This window comes from Nymphaea colorata, chromosome 7 (assembly GCF_008831285.2).
Source record: "Nymphaea colorata isolate Beijing-Zhang1983 chromosome 7, ASM883128v2, whole genome shotgun sequence".
Classification (NCBI taxonomy): domain Eukaryota; kingdom Viridiplantae; phylum Streptophyta; class Magnoliopsida; order Nymphaeales; family Nymphaeaceae; genus Nymphaea; species Nymphaea colorata.
Window position 1 is genome coordinate 19,429,618 of NC_045144.1, and position 24,634 is coordinate 19,454,251.

At 37.8% G+C, this 24,634-nt stretch overlaps 2 protein-coding genes across 2 annotated transcripts; both read right to left on the minus strand.

Moving 5' to 3' along the window:
• Positions 1–80: 80 nt before the first annotated feature.
• LOC116257759 (uncharacterized) lies at positions 81–2,090 on the minus strand. The gene is made up of 2 exons (XM_031634732.2): positions 1,799–2,090; positions 81–709 (listed from the first exon to the last, which is right to left on the minus strand). The coding sequence occupies exons 1-2, from the start codon at positions 1,943–1,945 to the stop codon at positions 257–259; spliced, it is 600 nt and encodes a 199-aa protein (XP_031490592.1). The 5' UTR covers positions 1,946–2,090; the 3' UTR covers positions 81–256.
• A 1,300-nt stretch (positions 2,091–3,390) lies between these two features.
• On the minus strand, positions 3,391–20,385 carry LOC116257406 (calmodulin-binding transcription activator 4). The gene is made up of 12 exons (XM_031634125.2): positions 20,162–20,385; positions 19,726–19,851; positions 19,358–19,473; positions 18,002–18,090; positions 11,375–11,420; positions 9,373–9,898; positions 7,780–8,003; positions 6,866–7,378; positions 5,770–6,455; positions 4,393–4,990; positions 3,816–4,112; positions 3,391–3,670 (listed from the first exon to the last, which is right to left on the minus strand). Exons 1-12 carry the CDS (start codon positions 20,178–20,180, stop codon positions 3,590–3,592), a joined length of 3,321 nt encoding a protein of 1,106 aa, XP_031489985.1. The 5' UTR covers positions 20,181–20,385; the 3' UTR covers positions 3,391–3,589.
• Between the last annotated feature and the right edge of the window lie 4,249 nt (positions 20,386–24,634).

A 24,634-nucleotide genomic window follows, 5' to 3' on the forward strand; every position in this document is an offset into this window, starting at 1 on the left:
ATGCAGCATGACCATGTCCCATATATCTTTTAGGAGTCTAGAGATTCTACAAACTTTTAGCAGCTTCAGAGTTCTTGAGGGAAGGAAAAGGAGAGTGCCTACTTTATACGTTACAGACAAACAAGATAATTCACGGAAGCCGAACGAAAACCTCCTGCAGTGTAGTGGAATACACAAATTCCTCGGGGAAAAAAAAAAACACCAATGTCTTCTATCCACAGCTTACAGACAATTATATAGCAAAACTGAGGCAGAATCATTTTTCTTCATTGCTTGGAACTAAGTATGAGAAATCCACAGGGGATAGCTCTGGAATTTGAGGGAGTTGGATAAGGGGCGTTTCAATAGTAGGGATCATCTCAGATTTATCAGCATCAACAAGTGCCCTCTTAAATCTTCCAAAGAGTAAGCCCCCTATTGCTCTAAAGGGGTCACTTATCTTCTGCTTGAGAAGAAATAAAAGAGAAAATTCTGATAGCTGCCAAACTGCAGTTGCAACAATCATGATAGACAGCAACCAGTGAGTAGTATGGTTCTGTCTTTTCACTTTTCCGAGCTCTTTAAGTATTTCTTCCGCCATTGCAGGCTTCTCAATGCTCTGCGAATCATCCATCGAACATACTTCACTTGGTTCGGTGGACTCTGAAGCAGTTTTGTGAGTTACCGATGCAGGCAAATTATGCTCAGTTCCAGCCTTCAACGACTCTATCTGTAAGTCGAACGGGTCAGTACAAAGGAAAAAAAGGAAAGATGATCATCAGTTTGCAATTGATCAGTTTATTACTACTCCCACTCCTTGCCTCCCGATAAACAAACAAACCGAAGCTCGAAATTACATAATCTTTCGAAATCTACTGCATCTTTCGAAATTTACTGCTCTTATCTACACATAAACACAATGGGTCAAATAGAATAACATCCAACAATTTCTTCCCAAGGAAAAAAAAAATCGAACTTTACGTGCATAATCTCTAGGCATTCTGCGAGCATCCATAGCTTATGAAGCCATAATGGTATACATCTGTCAGGGATCATATGAGGTACTATTAGGTTCTGACACTGACTGGTAAACGAAGTTTAAGTAGAGCTGAAGTATACTTTGTCTTTGATTACATCATCCTCTTAAGAAACTTAAAGGCAGATTCTGATTTGCAACTCAAACTAAACATATGCAAACAGTTTCTAAAAGCTAAGGTATGCAATCTCAAACTTGATACTCTGCTTCTCAAACCATAAGCTTGCCTTCTGTAAGTGAAAATCACAAGATTATCAACTGATAAAGAATATGAGGGAAAAATAGAATGATCACAAACAACTTGAAAGTACACAACAAAAGCAAGAGGATTGGAACATGAATTGACTTGGTTCACGGTATCCGGTATTCTGGTTGGATTACATGGACAAAATCTGCCTTCGACTCAATGATATCAGTGCTTCCGACTATGGCGTTTCTGTATCGAAGAAATATCTTCGAGATCACATAAGCAACTTCCAAGGAGACCATGTTTGCCCATCTGTCGTACTAACAGGGAAACTCTTATGATGAGATCATTCTCATTTCAAAATCAAACAATACCATAGTAAATACGCTTGGACTAATCCATCTCTAGTTCTTGTGATGATTAAGGAAACACATCACAGGGCACGAAACGAATAATCGCCCACTTGAGTTCTCCATGGGAAAACGGCAAACAGACCAATGAAGGAAATAGAAATGACCCAAAAACGAAAATTGGCAGACTGAGCATCCAAAGAAATCGGAGAGAAAAAACAGGGTGAGTAGTGCGAGTGAGCCCACCTGGGATAACAACCGGGAAAGCAAGAGACGGTCTTCCTCATCGGTGAGGACGTGGCTGTCAGAGGCGCCACTATCTTCCCTCTCCTCCTCTATGAGCCGTTCGATGGCAGTTTGGATCGTCTTCAAGCTCTGCCTCTTCCTCTCCATCTCTTCCAAGTTTCACCACTCGCTCTCTCTCTTCAGGAACTTGTTCTGGTAAGTGTCCACCCGGCGCCCCGATGGCCGGAGTTTTTGGCGGGGCGTCGTGATAACGACCGCAAGGGTTTGACCGGAGGGTGCGTCACACTGTCGATAAATTGATGATGCGCATAAGTAGCGGGTTAAAAGGTGAGAGCCACGATAACAACCGGAATTTTAGAAAAGCTTTCTACCTTTGGCACATTGACTTTTTTCTTTCTTTCTTTAAAACAAGTTTGGTGGCTGAGATCAAATATTTATGAAACAGAAACATGTGACGATTGATTAAGATGCTGACCATGAAAATTCTGCAAGAATGGCATCAATCATGAGAGTGCAATGATCCATTAATTTTAATTTCATTTCTAAACTGACTTTGTTATTTTTCATTTATAAATAAATACTATAATCTTTTTCTCTTTTATACGAGAATAGTACGCAAGATAAGTGTAAATTAAAGATGGTCTTTGGTAAGAAGAGTTTTGTGTTTTTGTGTTGTTGGAACGTACGCTCTTAAAACACGTATTTCAAAAATACTGTTGTTTCAATATATAATTATATCCAGTGTTTGATGGTTGGATTTAAAACATCATTCATAATCGCATCATTCTTTTTTATTTTTTTTGCTATGACAGTTATTGTGTTTCGAACAGGGGACGGTTTGAGTAGCTCAAGCCTCAAGTAATTGGAATTCAGATTTAGACTTGGTTTTTTTAAAATTGAAATTCAGATCCTACTAATTAAAATCGAATATATATATATATATATATATATATATATATATATATATATATATATATATATATTATTGGGTAAACAAAAAGAATATTCACCAAAAACCATGGCCTCATCCATTTCTCCCATTCCCCAAGATACCAGGCCTGGCATTCATATATACCCAAGTTCTTTTACCCGTTCTCAGCGAATTTAAGACTCAAATTTTGCATTGCCAGCCTGAATCCCATGAGTATTCGGACTCGAGTGCCTTTACCAAATCCAAATAAATGCATTTGAAATTGAATAAATAATCGGGTAATACCTGATCCATTTGCATCAGTGAATCAATGCAAGGAACGGCACGTTTGTCTTCGAATGTAGAGAGGTGCAAATCAACTCTTCAATGGAAAAGTTCAATTTATCTTTCTTAATTGATTTTTCTATGAGTTGGCACTCTTTATAGCCACCTGATCTATAGATCAAACAGGACAAGGTTAGCCACACAAGCGGCCATATTGGGCAGTAGTTGATATGCCTGGCACGCACACACACACACACACACACACACACACACACACATATATATAGACGAACAATCTGGAACCTTTTTACTTTCCAAGGTTGTTTTAATGGGAGGGTCATATTCTGAAAATGCATTTATGCACATGAACTTCAGAAACATGAATTTATGAATCCGATTGAACAAAAAAACACGAGATTGATGGGCATTCGGTGTTAACCAACTATTTACACGAAAAATAAGAGCTTACAACAGTCATATGTATGAAGCCATAGTTCACCTAGTGGCATGATATATACTGTACACGCTTCAGTTGCATAAAATCTATTTCAAGAAACTCCTTTTCTTTTGCATTAGTTGATAGGAATATGGACACCCTACTGATATCTGAATTGGTTCATGTCATCAGCCTCCATGGAATCATCATGACAATGTGTATCCTTTATCTGTCTTTCGGCCTGCAGGAATAAAGAGAAATTACTGGATGCTAGAGGGATCGCTCAGTGTCCACACAAGTAAAAGCACAAACTGCAACAGCATTTGTAACAGAAGGATCCTTAAATGCTCATGCTACTGGATATTTGTGTCATAAACTCATCTAACCTTAGCTTGCTTATAGCTTTCAAGCATACGTCGATATTGGTGGCGAGCATCAGGAGAATCAACCAGGGAAAGCACTCGAGAGAGAGCTTCGTCGAGAGCCAAATCCACTTTCTGTTTCCGGAATACTTTTAGTATGTCATCATCTTCATCCAAGTCAACTGTTGAGTCTTGCTCTGCTCTGAAACCTCGCAAACCTGCACCTTTACGACGCCAGCGCAGTATGACCTTTTCAAGAACTCCAACGGTCCACACAAATTCTCTGTATTTTTTACGAACCTGGTGTCCTCGGACATGAGCCTGCCAAGTCACCAAAAAAGGGGATACAAAATAAAAACAAGATTCAAGTGTATAAAGAAATCAGATCTCTAAGGAACAGAAAAAATGCTAATAACATCACAATTGTAAATTCTGAAAAGAAATATAAAACTTAGAGCCCTTGATCCTTTCCTCCAAAGCCATAAAGCAACCCAGATAAATCTACCTACAAAACATTGACACAGTATGAAGATTGATCTGCTGAAGTAGGCTATTGATAAAACAGTCACTATAACATGTAAACTGAAAAGTGGAAACACACCTGGATTTTCACTACATTCCGTCGAAGCATTAGGAAATCTTTACGTCCTTTCCAACTTAGATATTTCCTTTGAATACGGGTAGCTGCAACATCTAACCTGTGATCATGAAGACTACGAAAGGCCTTGTGAAGCTTTGATGCCGCTACTAGTCCACGAATGTCATCTTGAGTCATACCACACTCATCATATTGGTTTGCACCTTTCTGCTGCCGCTTTCTGAAGGAATGAGCACGGAAAGCAGACTGTATGCGTGCAGCAGCCTGAGCTGCATTCCTCACAGCTGCCAAAGAATCCTTCAGTGAGAGCTGATCCTCTGTGACACCCAACTGGAGCTGAACACTGCTCCTTTCTGATATGCTTTCCACAGTTTTTTCTGCCTCAACAGCAGCAGACCCTTTAGAAATTTCAGTTTCACCCAGTGTAAGTGATGAAAGATGACTTGTAAGTGCAACCTCTGAAAGATATGCTGCAAGTCCCTTATGCCCATTGGCAGCAGCAATAGCTGCAGCTGTTCTACCAGATGGCTCTTGTGAAGTAGGATCTGTCACAGCACCAGCAAATGCCCCAGCAGCTAGAAGAGCAGCAACCATTTTTTCCCTACAAGATTAGTTTCCCTAGAACTCCATTAGATTACAAATATCTTTCCGGCTTTTCAACATTTTTAAGATAAACGATACAATGAAGGACATTTAACTATTTAAAAGTTATTCAGACATTACTGACAGCACATGACAATGTTGCCGAGCTGAACACTAATCTATGTTACATGGGTTTGGGTGTGGATACAATCATACAAGTGCCAACCAATCTCATCAAAGGACTTGCGTGGGCTGTGCAGGAGACACTGCTATACATACACACACACACACAGAGAGAGAGAGAGAGAGAGAATATGATTGTCAAACAGTAGATACATTGATAAGTAACATACAATAAAAAAATTGACAGTTGAAAAATGAAAGGTCTAAGCAAAAGAGTATACACAGTTAGAGAAAATAGAAAAGGTATTAAAAACTTGTAAAGGTTTACAAAAGAAAGCAAGGATGCACTCCATCAAAGTTGAAAAGAGTTCAAAATGTGAAAAGAAGGGGCATAACATTCATTGACTGAACGAGTCATGGTTTTGGCCGTATGCGAACCATATTTCCTGTCTGCACCCACGTCTAGAAGTGTTGATACAGGTGCCACTGACTTTTAGGCATGCCAGTGTCACATAGATGTTAACAAGCATATGAAGAATCATTAGATGAGGACTCAGACTACCTTTCTGCATCAAGTATGCAAAATATTGGTAAATATGACAAGGTATTTTCCTGTATAAAAGTATAAGGTGCCATACTTTCAGTAAAATAAAACCATACGGCCTTGAAATTTACCTCCCAAATTTTGCAGCCCAATGAAGTGCGGTCCAACCATTGTGGTCCCGAAAGTTAATAACAACACCACATTTAAGTACTTTGTTCAATGCCCATTCATATCCTAGGGCAGCAATCATATGTACCACACCTTGCTCATGCTTGGTTAGTGAGCAATCTGCAGTTCCATCATGTTGGCATTTCTCTAGAAGCCACTGCTCCAATCTAACCTTTAAAAGTTCTTGTAATAGCCACTCCTTAATATCAGAAAAATTCTCTGAACCATCTAAAATTGAATCTATAATTCCTTCCCATTGATTATCACCCACTTTGAAATTATCTGAGGATGTGCCTTTTGATTCCACACCATCTGTTGAAGCATATGCATTTCCATGTAATACCATTTGTGTGAGTTTGACAAGCAACAGCAATTCATCCCTTGAACTAACTGTTTCATGTTCTCGTGAACTGTAGTAGACTGCAGGATATGCATGAGGTTTAAAACGGTACTCAAATTCTCGTATTTCACTGCAGGATTCTCTGTTTCCAGATGTGATACAAAATGGAACTTTTCCAGTGACATGTGGAGGAGCCTGGCAACGAAGCACACCTTTCTGTACAAGCTCCACTGGGATTTCGATATCACCAAACATGCAACACCATCTATATTCGGATGGGTCACAAAGAAAATCACCAATAATTATGACCTGCATTGGACAAGGAATTTTATCAGTTGACAAACAGAATAGCGAACAATAAAGAGAAGAGCATCTAACTCAACTGATCAAGAAAAAAACAACAGATATTGCCATGTAGACCTTAATTATCACCACCACAGACAACATTGTTTAGCAAAGAAAGATCGATATACAACTTAAGGGTCTTAACTAGTCACTTTCTTTTGGATATCAAACTGCATATCCTGAAGTAGAACAAGGTACAGAAAACAAAAAAAATCCTATTGCATCACAAATACTAATTAAGACATGTAGACTTTAGAGAAACCAACAGTTCACAAAGAAAAAAACCTGTAGAAACTTCCGTCCAATAAGAAACATGTAAAGTCGACATGCTAAAGAATCTTAAAGTAAGTGAGATGTAGAAAGAGAAAGAATACCTTTGAACCTTCTGTAGAATATGCCCAATCTGGAGATATTTCTCGTATGGTAAACCGTTGAACTTGTGAAACAGTCAAACCTGAATCAGCTTCAGGAGGTTGACCCAGATGATGTTCTTGATCAAACAGAGTTCCATAATATTCTGGAGAGTACTGGCTGCAAGAGATGCTCATGTCCTTAGTTTCAGTCCATTCTAGACTACTTTCCCTTCTGAGTATCCCATCATGATGATCCCCTACATGAACGTTGGATCTTAACAAGCTTTGTGAAGCAGAAGGTTTTTCATCATGTTGGGGCAAGGAAGACGAAGTTGGTAATTCAAGGTTGTCGGTCCCAAGTAGGAACTGACGTGCAGCAGAAAGTTGCTGACACAAATTATTGGCAGAAGGCTGACCAGAGCCATTTTCTCCCCTGTTTCCTTCAACAACTTTCCAACCCCAAGCCAAGCATGTGGTCTCTTCATCAGGATTCAGAGAAATGCCCTTTCCTTCTGAAGAAAATTGTGACCAACCCTGTGCCCAGAATTCATAATGTATTAAAGAATAAACAGAAGGAACAGACACTTTTGTTGTATTAAACTCCTTCCAGTCCTTGATCACAGCAAATTTTAACTACAAAGTCAGTTATCTATGAAGGAAAAAATGATAAATGGAAGAAATGAATAAGAAAATTTATGTTCATATACACATACACATATTTATGAAGGAAGAGAGAGTCAAGATGATTCAACTAACTCGCTGGACATATGTTAAAGAGACCAATGGATCTAAATAACTGGTATGTGAGACAGCAATATAAACTGACATCAGACCACAAAGGCCCTTTCTGAAGTCTGGCTACTACAGATTATTCTTAAGGTGATCTACAAGATTGGAGATATGCAATATAGATACCCCTTGTTCATTAGACTTACTCTTTCATATAAAGTAGTGGAATGTTCCGACTTAGAGTGTCCACCAAGCTCAGTCGTCCCATTTGCTGATGTCCTAGGAACACAATGCAAAGATGCTTTATTTAGATTTGTTTCTTCAGGTGCAGCCGAACTTGAAGACAGCTCAAGCATTTCTTTCCAAGATGGAGAGCCTCTTGTTTCAATTGGATCACTCCAAGTCTGCCCATGCCGCTTTCCCTGAATGCCTAAAGAGAATGTGAAGTAGAATGTTAAGTTCTGCCACACCAAAATAAGTCTCATAGAGCAATAACAAATATATAAAAAGGGAAAACAATCAAGGAAGTGAATGGCATGGCTGAACAGGTAGCACAATCAATGATCTCAGATTCCAAATGAGTTGCCCATGCTACAGTATCCAAAGGGGGAATATTTGGAGAATGTGGTAATTGAAGGACCAGGAGACTATTAAGAAGATAACATCACTAGAGGGCATAGCACACAAACAGAGGAAGTGATACTACTCATCAACCAATTCTGACACAACCACAATCAAAAGATAAACAAAGTGGTACTTGTGAAATGGACATGAACTTCTACTTAATAAACCAAAGAGGAGAGGGAACTCAGTTAAGCATGAAAATGTGTGCATGAAACAACAAATACAATTGAAAATACCTTGCAAAATATATAGGAAAAGCATTTACCTTCTTCACAAGTTTAAACATTCCATGAGGATTTTTAATTTCAACAAATAGCAAATCATCCTGTTTCCTTTATTAACAATAAGTTAGCCCTTGTTTTTTTCCCTTTAACACTTTGTAAACCAGCTTAGCATGGGCGAGGTTTTCTGGTCTCAACCATGAGAAGATGCTAAAATATTATTACTGCAGCTTCTTTGCCTTCGTGATGCATATCTCATTATGTTACACAATTTTTCGTAAGAGAAACTTAGGAAGCCAAACAGCACGACCTCTTTCTACATCATGTGCTTATGTGTTCTGAATAATCTATACTTGACCCAATCAGGCTGTACCTTTGAAGAAGTTTATCCTCTAGATGAATAGTTTTCTTGGGAAAAGGTGGGAAATCCACTTCGGGGACTTCCTTTGAGAAGTTCCATCTTGTTGGGCATTGGACAGGATGTGTGTTGGAGTGGATCAAACCAAACTTCCAATTCCAAGATGGAGTAAATTAGCCATAAGATTTGTACTAGAACTAGTAAAATGATATCAAATAATCTCAACTAAGCTAGGAATTTTATCAGTAAAATACAAATAACATAACTGCCCGCCTCAGCTACTACAGGATGCAAGTTATTGGTTAGGAAAATGATGAAGATGTGAAATAGACCAAACTGGGTTACAACATGATAACCATGTTGAAGCTTCACATCAACCAGAAAATGCTCAATGTAGATGACCATGGAACCAAGGAGATGTTCCATTGAAAGATATGCATGGGAATACTTTGTTAATGACCCAAAACTCAAGCAACAGAAACATTGTCAATATTTTGTCATGCAGATAAATACATGATAATGGTCTATTTGTTAGAGTGCATTAAACCATTAAAGAAGAGGTAATGGACATCTGGTCACAAAAGAATGTGATGTACCTGGATTTGGCAATAATGAGTTGATGTAAGACTCATCAACCACCTTTTCTTTCCCAGCAAATTGACCTTGCTTCTGATCACTTAAAAGGTTAGTAAGCAGATCCTGCTCAAATGTGGCTACGTTGTTTGCTGAAACATCAGAAAACTGAGAAACCTTCTCGGAACCATGATTTGATGGAACATTCTCAGGACAATACATGGAAATATGGCCATCATCATCATCAAGACTTAATTGCTCAGCAAGCCTTCGCAGAGTTTGACTTACTTCAGGCTTTGACTGAGTTCCAAATTCAACAGCTCTGTCCATAACATTTAAATTATCTCCATAATCATCCACAGAAACCACTCCGGAGCTAACTTCTTCTAAAGATCCTGGGCTTACTGAATTCCAAGGTTGATTATATACTTGATTAAGGCTATGAACCTGCCCGAGACTTTGAGGGCTGGAAAAACTGATATTATGACTGTTAAAGGTGGAAGAGACTTCTGACACCATACTTGAAACAGAACCTGAACTGGTCCTAACCTGAATTAAGGTACAAAGAAACTTTTATACTCCAACCAACAACTAATTCTTCAACAAAGCCAAGAAAGGAAAATTAAATGAAAAATTCCAGAATGCCTTGAGAATCTGAGATAAAGCATGGACAATTTAGCATACAAATCCTTCCAAACATGAGTATATTTTAAAGTCAATGAAAAACTAATTTTCATTATTTTTTCCAAACATGAATAACATATTTTAGGACAGCAGTCTCAACCGGGGGAAAAAACAAATTGCACTGTCATTTCCATATTATGTTCAAGTGGTATGTAGAAATTGATTAGCCCATGCGACACTCACACAAAGAAGAGATCAGTTTAATTACCTTCTGCAGAAGTGCACCTTATTAATCCATTAGTTGGAAGCAGTGGAAACATCAAGAGAACTAATGAACAATATCTGGGAAAGCAATAAGCGGTGAACTTACTCGAGTTTGATAGCCAGGGATTGTGATAGAAAACTAAATAGAACTATGTCCAATAGTTTCTTATTAACCTATAATGGTTAATAGATTCTGTAGAAAATTAAATAGAACACCTACGATAATAAATAAAGCTTATGGGTTGATGGCGTTGACAAGAGAAGTCCAAGGTAATTGAGATTTAGCTCCTTAAGAGTAATAGAGAAGTTTGAGAAAAATGCAGCATGCCAATCTGTCAGAGTAATTGAAAATCTTTGTGCACCATAAAATACAGAATTCTTGGAAGAAATTATTGATCGGTTCTAAGCATCAAAACTAACAACCAATATCATCTATAAAGAGAGCCGCTAATATATATTAAGAGATTATTTAACATTTAAAAAAAGACAACTAGCTGAATCAACCTGCATCAGTAACTGATCACTCTGACAACAACTACAAGAAATGATATAGACCAAACAAACAAATCATTCAGTTATGCAAAGCAGGATGTAAATATGTTAGATCTCTGATTCAAATCTGCCAGGTCATTCTCAGATGCGGATCTCAACATTATGTCTCAAAGAAAAAACAGTCCTGATACTCGCCTCGGTTACATGATCAGACTTTCACCGGACTTGAATTACATTTTAGTCTTTTTTTCTTTGCTACAAGATAATCCAGATCAAACCTGAACCTTTGCTGATAAAATAAGAAGTTGCTTTTAGTCCCTTTTTTAGTCGGATCCAGTCTGGTTATGCCAAATTCTGGTCCACAGCCATGGTGCCAAATCAAGTGTAGTTCAGAGTTCTCAGACATAACATAAAATCTTTTCAGTAAAATCATATCTGGTTTCTGGTCTACTATAATTTTCCCAGTATCAGAGTCTTTGGAACCTGGAATCTGGTATAGGATGCCTAGTTTTCATGCACATACAATATGTCAGAAGCTGTCTCTGCTAGAAAGAATTTGAAACATCCAGAAGTTATCACTGACTAAAGATGCGATAGCAAAAATAATAGTAATAACAATAACACTGAAGTAGCTGCCATACGCACCTCAGATACTTCTCTGTAGTGAACAAGAACAATATGTTCATAAGCCCTGCAGACAGATGAATGCAAGAATAAATAGTTAAGTGTAAATACAGATAACCAAATCTCCAGCAACCACATTTCATCCTGCTATCCGTTACACTTTCTTTTTTTCACAGAATCAGCTATTTAAGGCATGCCAAAATGTAGGTGCAGGACAATTGACTATAACTAAATAAATAAATATGCTTATATAGAAATAAATACAGAAACATACATATTAATACAAGGAATGCAGTATATATTTATAGGTCATGAGCTAGTCCGCCAATCAATGACTAGGCTAACTAATTGACTGGTCTGAGCAAGCTAGTTCAAAACACAGGCCAGTCAATAACTGACTCGAGACTCGACCAACTAGTCGGACCAGTCAGGATTTTGAAAACCAAGTATGATATCAGAAACTGTCATCATAATGATGCCCAAAGTCACTAGGACTCAAAACTAGATATATCCACTCATTGACTGTCTGATCCTTGAGAAAACTATAAGCATAAGCTGGATATAAGCATCATAGCATATTTTCCATCAGCGTAATAGGATCAATATATTATATACAATGGAATCTATAATATGTCCCATTAGGTTAATAAATAGTTAGTGCCCAAAGAATGTACAGGATCGATCCATTAAATGTGACGTATTACATGTCCCATAAAAAAAGGTTGGTAAGTTAACTTAGAAGCCTTTAAGTTTCTAGGTGGTCCTTTGCAATATTTAATAGTTAGGAGTTCTCTTTAAACATTTCTCTACTTTTGGTTGATGTTATTTGTAAGTCTCCATCGCTGCCCTAATGTCTTTATTAGTGAAATTAGGGTTAGTTAATAAAAGGATTTTCTCTCTCTAAGACTACCTGCTCTAACATGGTATCAGAGCTGGTGACATCCACCCTTCTCTACCAATGACTAACGTGACTTTCCGGCTACCTCTTCTCCTTCTACTCTCTCTCTCCCATCTCTTCATACCTCTTTTCTTCTTCTACCCTTGCTTTCTCTCTTCTCTCTACTGATCGGGAGATAGTGGAGCAGCGTGGAAGGGGAACCCAATCACACGTGAGAGGTATGTGTGATTAGGTTCTCAACGTGGATGTAGTGGAGCGTGAGCAACTACGTGGGAGTTGCGTTGGCAAGTTCTAAGTCAGATCTGCACTTGTGGAAGAGTGGTTGTACGTGGACCATAATCTTATTAGAATTTTTTTTGGCTGAATGTGGAAAAGTGGTTTGCAAGTTGGGTATACTCTTATCAGATTGATTGTCTTTCTTATATGCATATGTGGATTAGAGTAAGCAATGGTATGAAGTCTACTACGTAGAAGTTTGGTGGACTGATTTACTGAACAGCGAGTTCATAGATTTTTTTTAAAAGTACTTTTATTGATGCTGAAAAATTTCGCTGCCTAAATCCTCTCAAGTTGATTGTTGTGATTGATGGACTGATTTACTGAACCGCAAGTTGATAAATATTTTTTTTAAGTACTTTTATTGATGCTGAAAAGTTTTGTTGCCTAAATCCTCTCAAGTTGATTGTTGTGTGCTATACTCTTGATTTTATCAAAGTGCGACCAGATTAAGGTCATAATGTTCAGTCTCGCATTATGAGCATAAAAACACAGGCAATCCCTTTTCTTATGGTTTTATTGTAAAGTTAGATGAATTTAATCATCTAATTATGAGATTTGGTCTCGTGTGTTTATGATATCTATGATTAGACATCGGAAGGAGCATGTTATAGAAGAAAATAAGCATGTGGTGAAGAGTGGAAAATATAGTATATGGAAGGAAAATAATAATATTGTCATGTTATAAATCATGAATAGTATGCAACCCCATATTACCTTTACTATTGCATACTATACCTTTGCCAAACAGATGTGGGACTTTTTTGAAACAAACGTATTGTAATGACAAGAATGTTAGCAAGATCTGGCACGTGGAGGAGGAATTACTTATTTTGTGACAGGGTGATCAAAGTCTTGCACAGTACTTCGCTTCCATCAAGTCAATATATGAAAGGCTGAAAGCTCTGCGTCCTCCATGTCCCACATGCCACAAGACTCATGGTGAAAGGTCTAGGGTGGGAAAGTTTCTACAAGGGCTCTCTCCCGAATACGCAGTAGCAAAGGCGTAGATGTTGATTGGAGCAGAAATCCCTAACCTAGCTAGGCTTACAACAAACTCAATCATCTTGTTGTGCCCCTTTCTCAGCCTTCTACCGCTGCTCCTGCCTCTGGCTTGGTAGCTTCAGGAGGTTGTGGGGGTAGTTTCTCCAGGGGAAGGGGCATAGGTCAAGGGTTGAGAGGAGGTAGTGGGAGATTCCAGTGTACCTACTGTGGGAAAATAGGGCATTTGGAAGACAAGGTACATCCTTAGGCAGAGGTGTTGCATCTAAGTAGGGCAAGAATTCATTACAATCTCTTATTGGATCTGTCCAGGCAGCTTCATCAGTAGTAGAGGGGTCTTCATCTTCTTCCCATCCTAAGACTATGACGGTGAATATCAACAAGTCAGAGTATAAGCAGTTCTTAGCACACAGATCTATTCAGCTATAAGCTTCCACGGTTATGATAGATGGTGTTATGTCTACCAATACTGCTCCACATGATACATGTACTACTTATATTATTGATTCAAAAGCATCAAAGCACTTTTGTAGTAGACTTTCATTATTTACCTTGCTCCACACATTACGTCAAACTCAACATGTGAAACTTGCAGATAGCAAATTGTCTCCTATTATGGGTTATGGAGATTTTAAGATTTCCCATTCCATGACAATCCCTAATGTGTTATATGCTCCTGAGTTTCCCACTAATGTTTTATCAGTCGGAAAATTGACTAATGACTTACATTGTCGTGTTACATTTGACTCTTATTTATGTCCATTTCAGGATTTGCAAACTAGGAAGACAATTGGTGGAGGTTATGAGCAAGGGGGCATTTACTTCTTGTCTGATTCAATGGCCTTTGCGGCCTCCTCGACTTCTTCATTGTCCACCCCCTTCCAATGGCATCTCAGACTAGGTCATCCATACCAAGCTCTATCACCTACTTCTTCATCTATCAGTACCAAAGTCGTTCCAGTGTGAAGCGTGTCAACTTGGCAAGCATGCTCGTAGCAGTTATTTATCAAGTCTTAGTTTGTTTAGTGTGGACTATTTGATCTTCTTCATGTTGATGTGTGGGGTCCTAACAGAGTTGCCAGTAGGTCTCGATTTCTTTATTTCATTGTCATTGTTGATGATTATTCTCGAGTCACTTTGGTTTTCCTTTTGAAAGAAAGGTCTGAAGTCATATGTTCTCAAGAACCTTATTGTTGAAATATATACCCAATTTGGTATTCTTGTTAAAAGTATTCACACTGATAACACTCGAGTTCAAGGCATCTACGTTAATGAAATTTTACTCTGATAATGGCATTTCCCTCAGTTTACTTATCCCCATACCTCCCAGCCAAATGGAGTAACTGAGCAAAAGCATCACCAACTTTTAAATGTAGCGTGTTCTCTAATGTTTCATACTCATTTACCTGCATATTTTTGGGGAGACTCATCATCATTGCCTGTTACTTGACCAACCGTTTTTCTTCATCCTCCATCAACAACCAAGTTCCCATTAAACTTGTGTACCCACAATAACCCTTGTTTTTTGATCGCTCCCAAAATGTTTGGTTGCACATGCTTTGTTTACATCCTTAGGCCTACACGTGATAAATTGACCACTCAAGCAATTAAGTGTATATTTATTGGCTACTCCAAAAATCATAAAGGTTACAAATGCTTTGACCTCTTGACTCAAAAGGAGTATATCAGTGCGGATGTCATATTTTTTGAGTCTCAGCATTATTATAGTCCATCTCTTACCTCTACTAAGATGCCATGATCATCTGGCCCACTATCTTTCCCTCCCATTTCATTGGAGTTATTCCCATGTGAGTCTCCTTCTAGTGTCTCCAAGTTTCGTGATCCTCTGCTGGTCTACACACGTCAACAGGACCCCTCTCATGATCATTCCCCAACTTCTTCTCAGGAGGTAAGTATACCTAGTCTATATGAGCCCACTATAGATATATCTGATCCCTATCAGGATTTATCCATTGCTCTTCGCAAAGGCAAGCGGCAATGTACTTTACATCTCATTCGTCATTTTGTTTCTACTAACGGTGTTGGTAAGAGTATGCAACGGTTTATTCAAGCTCTGACTATCCATGCAGTTCCTCCTTGCGCCAGTGGACTTTATTAGATACACAGTGGAGACAAGCTATGCAAGATGAGATGGATGTCTTGGTTTAGCGGGATACCTGAGAACTTGTTGATCCTCCTCCTGATTATGACATTGTTGGCTCCAGTACTCACCATGAAATGTCATTCTGATGGTTCTATGAAAAGATACAAAAGGCTAGGTTGGTTGTTAAGGGCTACATGCAGACCTATAGTGTTGATTTGTTTGAAACTTTTTCTCTTGTTGCCTGATTGAGAACCATCCATCTTATCATCTCTGTGGTTGTACACCATAACTAGCACATATATCAGCTTGATGTCAAAAATGTATTTTTTGTACGGTGATTTCAATGAGACTGTCTATATGCAACAACCACTAGGGTTTAAACGACAAGGGAAGTATGGAAAAGTGTGCAAACTGAAGAAGACTATATATAGACTCAAACAGAGTCCTTGTGTCTAGTTCCATAAGTTCTCTAAGGTGGTCCCAAAGTGTGGCTTTGCAAGATTTCCTCTTGATCATTCTTTGTTTATCAAGAAGAATTCTTAGGGTATGACTATTTAAGTAGTTTATGTTGATCATATTATCTTAACAGGTGACTCCAATCAAAAGAATTATAATACAAATTTGTTTCTCCAAAAATACTTTGTGATGAAAAATCTTGGTCAACTATGATATTTCATGGGAATGGAGGTTGCTTGCAACAATGAAAGTATAATTTTATCCCAAAGGAAGTATGTTCTTGATTTATTACAGGACACCAGGATGCTAAGAGCTAAACCGGTCACTCTACCTATGAATCCATGCATACATCACAGATCTCTTATTCGGAAGCTCCTTTATGTTACTGTGACCATACCAGACATTAGCTTTGCAATTGGAAAGCTAAGTCAATTCATGGAAAGACCCAGGAAAGTTCAATGGAATGCAACATTAATGGTGGTCAAATATTTGAAATCGTCTCCAGGTAAATGACTTTTGTTCACAAAAAGAAGTGGAAGTCTATAGTGAAGATGACTATGCTGGCTCAGTCGAAGACAGGAAGTCTACCACAGGATTCTGTGTATTTGTGGGAGGCAACCTTATATCCTAGAGAAGCAACAAACAAGGTGTGGTGTCAAGATCTAGCGCAGAATCTAAGTACAGGGCTACGACTCAAACTGTCGCTAAAATGACTTGGGCTAAATCCATGCTATCTAGCCTAAGTGTGTCAATTCCTCTTCTCATGAGGATGTATTGTGACAATAGGGCAGCCACGTACATTGCAAACAATTCATTTCTCCAAACATATTGAAGTACACTGCCATTACATTCGGGACGTAGTTCAAGGAGGAAGCATATCCTCCATTCATATATCATTTGAAGATCAAATTGCAGATGTCTTCACCAAAGCTCTTCCTATTGATGATTTCTCCAGATGTTATGACAAGCTAAGCATGATTAATATGCATGCTTCAACTTGATGGGAAGTACTAAATTAGAAGACTTTAAGTTTCTAGGTGGCCCTTTGAAATATTTTTGAGATTAGGAGTTCACTTTTAAACATTTCTCTACTTTTGGTTGATGTTATTTGTAAGTCTCCACCGCTGCCCTAATCTCTTTATGAGTGAGATTAGGGTTAGTTAATAAAAGGATTTTCTCTCTCTAAGACCGTTGGCTGTAACAAATCCAAAAAAAATAATTTTTTAAATCTGTAGAGTCCATCAAAGGATAAAAGATCACAGCGGACTGGCAAATGAGCCAACTGGATCAGATAAGTTTAGCTCATGAAATATATAAATGTTTTCTTTGTATCCATGGAATAGGATCCATCAGAAAAGATTGGCTCCTTGACATATATAAATGAATTCAATATGAAGAAAGGTTGGTTTTGGCTTACAGACTTGTTAATATATAGCATACATATTTTCACATGCATACACATTATGTGTGTCTACATGTTTGCTATGGACATGCATATCACACTACACAGACATAAGAACATATCTTAAATACCAAAGCTTTAAAAACATCAAAAGTAATCAGAAAACAAGCTGGCACTTGTTTGGCTAGTATTGATCAGCTCATGCATGCCCTTTCATAAGCTACTTGTAAGTTCTCAGCATTAGTGACTGACACAGAGAAAGGCCCATTTCAACGTATTGTCCAGCCCTAGTTACAAGAAAGGATAAAATTTGCAAGGGAAGGTGTATTGACCATCAAACATTGAAAAGGCTCATTTTTTCCTCGAGAAATCCAAGTAAATGGTAAAATATTTGTAGTGACTTTGACATAAGCAAGGAGTAGAGACTACCAGCCAAAGATTTCACAATAACAAGAACCATGCAGTATCAAAAATTCCACAATAAAAAGCACAGGAAAAGATTAGACATACCCATCAAGCATCCAATAACTTCGCCTTTGAAAATTTGGGTTATCCTCTCCATGAGCATAATAGCAGTTTAATGCATCAACATTCCCCACCTAGGCACATATACAAGAAGGAATTCCTTTGAGTGTGAAATCTTCCACATTGGACGCGGCTAATAAAGTTAACAACAAAAAGGTTGATACTTGATATTTTCAATAGCTGAAAAAAGTCACTGATTTATGGTTGTGACACTGACAAAACTTTGGCACAACATGCATCTGCTGTCACCTGTCAGATGCTTGCAAATGCAATATAACACAGCTTCTTGCAACAATCAGAAGTCAGAACTGCTGCAGCAGAATATGATGAAAAACTAGGAAGGGAGGTTTTAACACAAAGGCCAACACAAAAGAAACCAAAAATAAATGCATGTATAAAAATAGCAGTGAACATACTGCACTTTGCCTGTTTAGCATAGTTCTTGGGATTATGTTTTCCCCAGGGAAAGGTAGGAGCTGTTAAATCACAAAACGTTCTATATATATTACAGGGGATTGACTTGGAAGCCACTAAAAACCAATTACACGTCATAGTTGTAAGGTACAGTAAAGAAACACAGAAGACACGACACATTTACCATATATCTTAATGCTGTGAAATTTGGCAATAGAACTAGCCAACGGTGCTCAAGCAGCTAAATTGATCTTTAACGCACAGATACTCTTAAACCGTTGACTCTAAAAGAGAGGTACAGCTAACAGAATGCTGATCAATCAAGTAGATTGCCTAAACTGCTGTTGAGATTAAAGCCAGTTTTTGCACCAATTAGAGGACTGTATAGTGTATACCCATCCTTGTGCTTAGATTGTGTCAAGTGTATTATCTGTGCTGCCATACCTAGGTTTTTCTCTTAGACATCCTTTCATGAGAACAACCCCCAAATAAAATCCTGAGTGCTTCAATAATCCACCAGTAAATACCCTTTCCAATTGAGCTTTTTTCTGTATACCTATTTCTTCGCCTGATCATGTGTTCCTATAATTTCTGCTGATACAGTATGGAGTTGCTGGACCGACACCCAAAAGTTTTAGTTTTGAACCCTTACCCCATAACTGAAGTTTGGAAAGCATGCACCATGGATCCCTACAGGTGACGAATGTTCAACCCTCAAGATACAGTAAACCATCAGAAACCTTCCCAAGTCTAAGACATGGACATGAATTTAAGAAAAAGAATAACGACCACACACATAGAGACATGAATGGTGTATAATACAACAACTTGATCGGCAAGCTCATTACACTTGACAGATAAAACAAGTGCGCTTCAACTAAAACTACAAGAAGCAGAAAGCGCAGCAGAATCAGGTGATCAGCTAACCTTCAGTCTCTCATGTGCTTCTCCAACCGTTCTTCCATCTCTTTTTTTTCTCCAATTATAGCCATCCTTGCGGAAAAAACGAAGTATCCTCCGGTTGAATAGGAACAAGGAACCACCTGCAGAACAGAGAGAAACAGCAAACAGAATGGCTAAACGGGACGCTAGACATCTATAAGCCATCAGTCATCAAGTCATGAAAGACTTGACTTACTTCTACATACCAAGCAAGAATAATCGCACTCAGATATATTTCATACACCAGTAATATCATCAAAATGAGAAAAGAATCAATTTCCTCCTGAGATGTCAGCAAGAACAGACCCACAGATAATTATCCATCAATTATATAGAAGACAGAATTAACCTACTTGGAGGTTTAGTTGGAGATTCTGTAGTAATCTTGAACTTCTCATGGTTCTGTAAAATAAACAGCACCTCTGCTGGCTTCAGCCAACGGTGTTGAGCTTCTTGCTGAAGTTCACTGAAATCGAACTCTGCAGCCACCAAAGAAAACGCCATCCACGTTTAGAAGTGTAATCATGTGTCAAAGGAGCAGAAGCCACCACCACCACACACAAAAAAACAATAACAATGAACATATATGATATCCCAAAGTTTCTGTTAAAGCCAATGACACCCATCAACAGATCAAACAATTCCAACTCCCAAACCCCAGTTTCACGAAGATCTCCATGAGAAATCAAAGAATAAAACAGATAAACTGAAAACTATCTATAGCCCACTAAAATTCTACCAGAATCATTTCAAAACTTGCGAAAAGGAGGAGAGAAATGCAAACTTTACCATCATTGGAGAAATGCATGACACTCGAAATCCTAAGCCAAGAACCACACAACAGCCAAATTGCAAAAGGATGAAAGAAACGAGAAGGATTTTGGTAACAAGGAGAAAAAATAAAACACAGGTTGGCTCAGGAGACAGATTGTTTAGTCCAGGAGGAAGCACGTTGCTCAAAGGAAAAGGCTATTACTAGATTAGGCGCGTTTCTGTAAAAAGGAAACAGTAAACGGACGTAGGTGGATGATAATTAAATATGAACAATTCCGCTGATACGACGAGCTGCCCTCGTAGTTTTCCTCTATTCATTTTTTCAACGTAGTCCCTAGCATTAAGCTATATTACAAACCGGCCGTCATTAGTGTTCCTTCGAGGTCAGTCAACTAAAGCAACAAAGATTTGACCATAAATCCAGTACCTTGGTGTAATGAAAATTTTATTTCTGAAACGCAAATGTTCTTTGACCCTCAAATTCTTTCCTCTGACCAAGAAACTAAACTTTTCACAATAAATTCAATTTCATGAATGCTCTTTGATCATAAAGGGCACCGGGTCTTAAATATTTAGTTTATTATTATTATTATTATATATAACTATAATATATTATTACGATTTAATTATATTTATATATTATTTTATATTAAAAATATATTTTTTAATTTAATCAAGTGACTCAAGCTCGAGCTCCAGTTTTAATTATCTAACCAAGTTGAGTTTCGGGTGTCGAGCCAGCTCGAACCCAACTCATTATCAGGTCAGGCAACCAGATGTCTAGGCTTATTCTACTCGTAAGACCTGATCTTGACGTTGCTATAAAATAATATTTTTTTACAAAAGTTATAGAGCATTGATCTTATAACTTCTAAGCAAATTCCAATCCACAAAAAAAATGTGGGACCAGGCTTATATTCATTCTCAAAGAGGAAGAAAGATGAAGCAAGAGCGGAGCAAAAAAAAAAAAAAATTAATTGAGGAGCAGTTTAAGTTATTGACTTAAATTTGGTCTACACATTTTGTGTAGCTAAAGATGAGTCCACTTAGGTGCTATGAAATTTTTGAAAGGTTAGTGTGGGCGCACTATAGCTAAAGGCGGCCTACAAAAATTATTTATTTACATATATAGACTTCAATAAGTTTTAGTTTTTTTTTTTATAGATGAGTGCTTCTTAAAGTTTAAAATTTAAATTTTTAATGCCCCCAATCAAAAATTTCTGGAGATCCGCTACTAATTGTAACAACGCTACACCATGAAAGAGTTAGTAAAAAGTTAAAAAAAAATATTTGCAGAAAAGTGCACCACAAGAGACTCTTTTGCACTATTTTGTATAAGGTAAGGGCGGCATTCTTAATTTTTGTTTTTTTCTTGCGGGAGAGAATAATGGGTTGAAAATAGACTGCCCAAATAGGACATGGACATGTGGTGAAGGCACTGAAGCGCTAAGACAGTGTTCTGGGGAGTGTCGGTGCCCGTCTCGTTTCGGTTTGCTGGGTGTATCGGCTTATTTAATTTTAGAATAATTTGAACTGATTTAAGATACTTAAAAAAAAGAAAAAAACTTTTCTACTTCGATGATAGACCGATACGATACAATATTGACAAAACATAGGAAAAGTAACAAAAAATACAAAAAAAAACGAGCATTTAGTGAGAAAACGAACACTCAACCTCGAAAAGTTTTCGTTTCATTGTTTATATTGGTTTAGTTGGAGCGGCTAGATGTAAAACATGGAAAGATGAGCTTGACTTTATTATTTTCTAAAATTTGAGGAAAGGAGTGTACTTTTAGTCCATCAATAGCAATTTTTCATTGCAGGAATCAAACTATGCTTTCAAAATTTTAACAAGGTCGATTGTTTATATAAGTTAAAGCAGAATTTTAAAAATTTACATATAAAATTTTGATTTTTTCTCTTAAATTTAAGGAGGGATGGGGGCATATAATTGGGCTAATTAATGAGGCTGACATAATTGCCCAACCACTGGCAACATCATAAATTAAATTATAAGGGCATTTTTGTCATTTCAATGTAGCACATTTCCATTCTCTCTCTCTCGCCAACCATAAACCAACCAGTCCAATGAAACTCTTGGTATGGAGTGTGGGACCCGGACAAATGGATCAGTCCCAATCCAAGATCCAAGAGTATCTACGTACCTCCATTGAATGGACTAGGGAATCTTGAATCTGAGCAACACGACATACTATGGACCTTTCAAACACTAGCTGATGCTATTAGTCTTAGATCCATATCCATATGCTATTTTGGACATCATGGATCCGGGTCGAGTATCCAGTAGGCACGCAACTGGTACTGTTTTGGTTTTCAGTTCTCTCTTCTTTTCCATGACCAAGTCCAAATGGTAGCTGATCTGGATCCACTCTATGAATACCTAGGTGCAGTCGGATCCGGTTCAGGTTCCCATCCAGGCCCTCTAATTAGGCATGATCAATATCAGATCCGATCGGATCCGATTCGTAAAATGGTTGAAGGGCACCAACAAGTAAATTGTATGAGGTCTGTGTAGGCAACTGCCCACCGGAGCCCACACCTTGCTTCCCTGACAAAGCTAGCCTCCAATTTTCGTTTACTTTTTTGTCTGGCTGCGAGGGTCAACGCTAACAATATTCGCTAAAATGTGCCATTATTCAAGTTAATATCGGCGAACTTAGGTTTTATCTTAACAATTCCACAAATTCTTGAGACATTCAGGGATCGTCCAAATTCATTGTCAAACTTGTAGGCCCAACCACCACAAACTTCTACAGAACAATTCAAATAATGCAGAACATGTATATTATAATATGCAGAAAGGATGGAGTTAAAGAATAATACCAACGAGGCATATATATATATATATATAATGTATGTATGTGTTTGTAGAGAGAGAGAGAGAGAGAGAGAGAGGGGGAGAGAGAGAGAGGGGTAGATTCCCGTCTGCCAATAAAAAGGAAGAAAACATGAAAGTGCCCACCACTTGGAGGTTAATGGGACAGCATATTCTTCTTTACTTTTTTTTTTTCTCATGTGAGAGAAATTTCATCTAGGATCGTACTTTTGATCCAAATTCTGCGAACAAGTCTTAAGAATTATGTTATGTGTTTATACTCAATTCAATTGGCGGAAACCCATAAATATTAGTTTCCCAAACTCTCTCTCTCTTTCTCTTTTTTTTCCCCTCTCTCTCTCTCTCTCTCTCTCTCTCTCTCTCTCTCTCTCTCTCTCTCTCTATATATATATATATATATATATATATATATATATATATATATATATATATATATATATATATATATATATATATATATATATATATATATATATATATATATATATATATATATTGGTAAGGCTGGGCATCGGACCAGGCCAGGTCGACCTGGGTGGGCCCGATAATTTATTTTTATTTTTCTTTATTAATATATATACAATACTTTATTATAAGTAATTATATATATATAATTTCATATTAAAAAATATTGTTAAATTTAATCGGGCCGGGCTCGAGCTCGGGTTTTCTGAGTTGGGCAGGGCCTAGTTTTTGGATGTCGGGCCGGCCCGATGCCCATGCTTAATTTTTTGTCTCTCATTTAGGCGGCAGGGTTCTCTCCTGCTCACCTGATGTTCCACTTCATTTAATTTAACATAAGGAGCACCATTGTTTGTATGGCATTGCTACACTTCAAAATTGAATAATATAAATGCAACTTATATTGGATTTGATCAAATTTTGGTACATCCAAAAGAAACAAAAAAAAAAAAAAAAATCTCAAAACCATCTCTTAACCATTTACGTTCCAGTTGTCAAAAGAAAAAAAAAAACTTATGGCCTGTATGAGGAAATTTGGACATGTATAACTCATTTGGAAATTAAGGTCAATGTTTGGGACTTGAAAGAAATTATTGCTTTAAGAACCCAATAGAGCCAATGAACAAGGTGTGAACCCTAGTCCACCAAACATGGGCCCATCTTTGTGCTCCACTGGGGAAGGTTTGCACTTATTGAACTTGGGACCCTTAAGCCATGTGAGTCCCCACCTTAGCCAACCACTCAACCCCTTAAATGTTAAAATGTTAGCCTAGCTCTTATCCTGGGGAATGCAAAGGGTTCTGACTCGGTCCGCATTCGCCATTTACTAGATCCAACCAAATCCAATCTTTCCTGACCTGAATTTTGCCCGCACTCGTACTCGAACCTGAATTTCTAGAGCCAAATTCAGGCCTGGCAGGCATAAGATCTAACATTTAGATGTGTTCTTATAAAATATTGGATTTGTTCTCAATTCAATCATTTAATCCTAAAACACATACCGTGTACAAGTCTGATTAGTATTTGATCCTGTTTGCATTGTTGGATTTGAAAGATGGATCCAGTTTCAAGTGGATAACCACATAACTCTGACCTGTAAACATCCAAGCTTAACTGGACCTGTACACTAGCCATTTGAAATCAATTTGCCTTCTACAAACTTGACCAGG

What these genes read in the sequence shown, in the direction of transcription:
- LOC116257759 (XM_031634732.2), bottom strand. Translation starts at nt 1,945, where the DNA reads ATGGAGAGGAAGAGGCAGAGCTTGAAGACGATCCAAACTGCCATCGAA. An exon ending in TTTCCCGGTTGTTATCCCAG is followed by an intron (nt 710 to 1,798) that starts GTGGGCTCACTC and finishes TTCGACTTACAG; the next exon opens with ATAGAGTCGTTGAAGGCTGG.
- LOC116257406 (XM_031634125.2), bottom strand. An exon ending in AAGCACATGAGAGACTGAAG is followed by an intron (nt 18,091 to 19,357) that starts GTTAGCTGATCA and finishes ATATGTGCCTAG; the next exon opens with GTGGGGAATGTTGATGCATT. An exon ending in CCACTACTTTATATGAAAGA is followed by an intron (nt 7,379 to 7,779) that starts GTAAGTCTAATG and finishes TTCTGGGCACAG; the next exon opens with GGTTGGTCACAATTTTCTTC.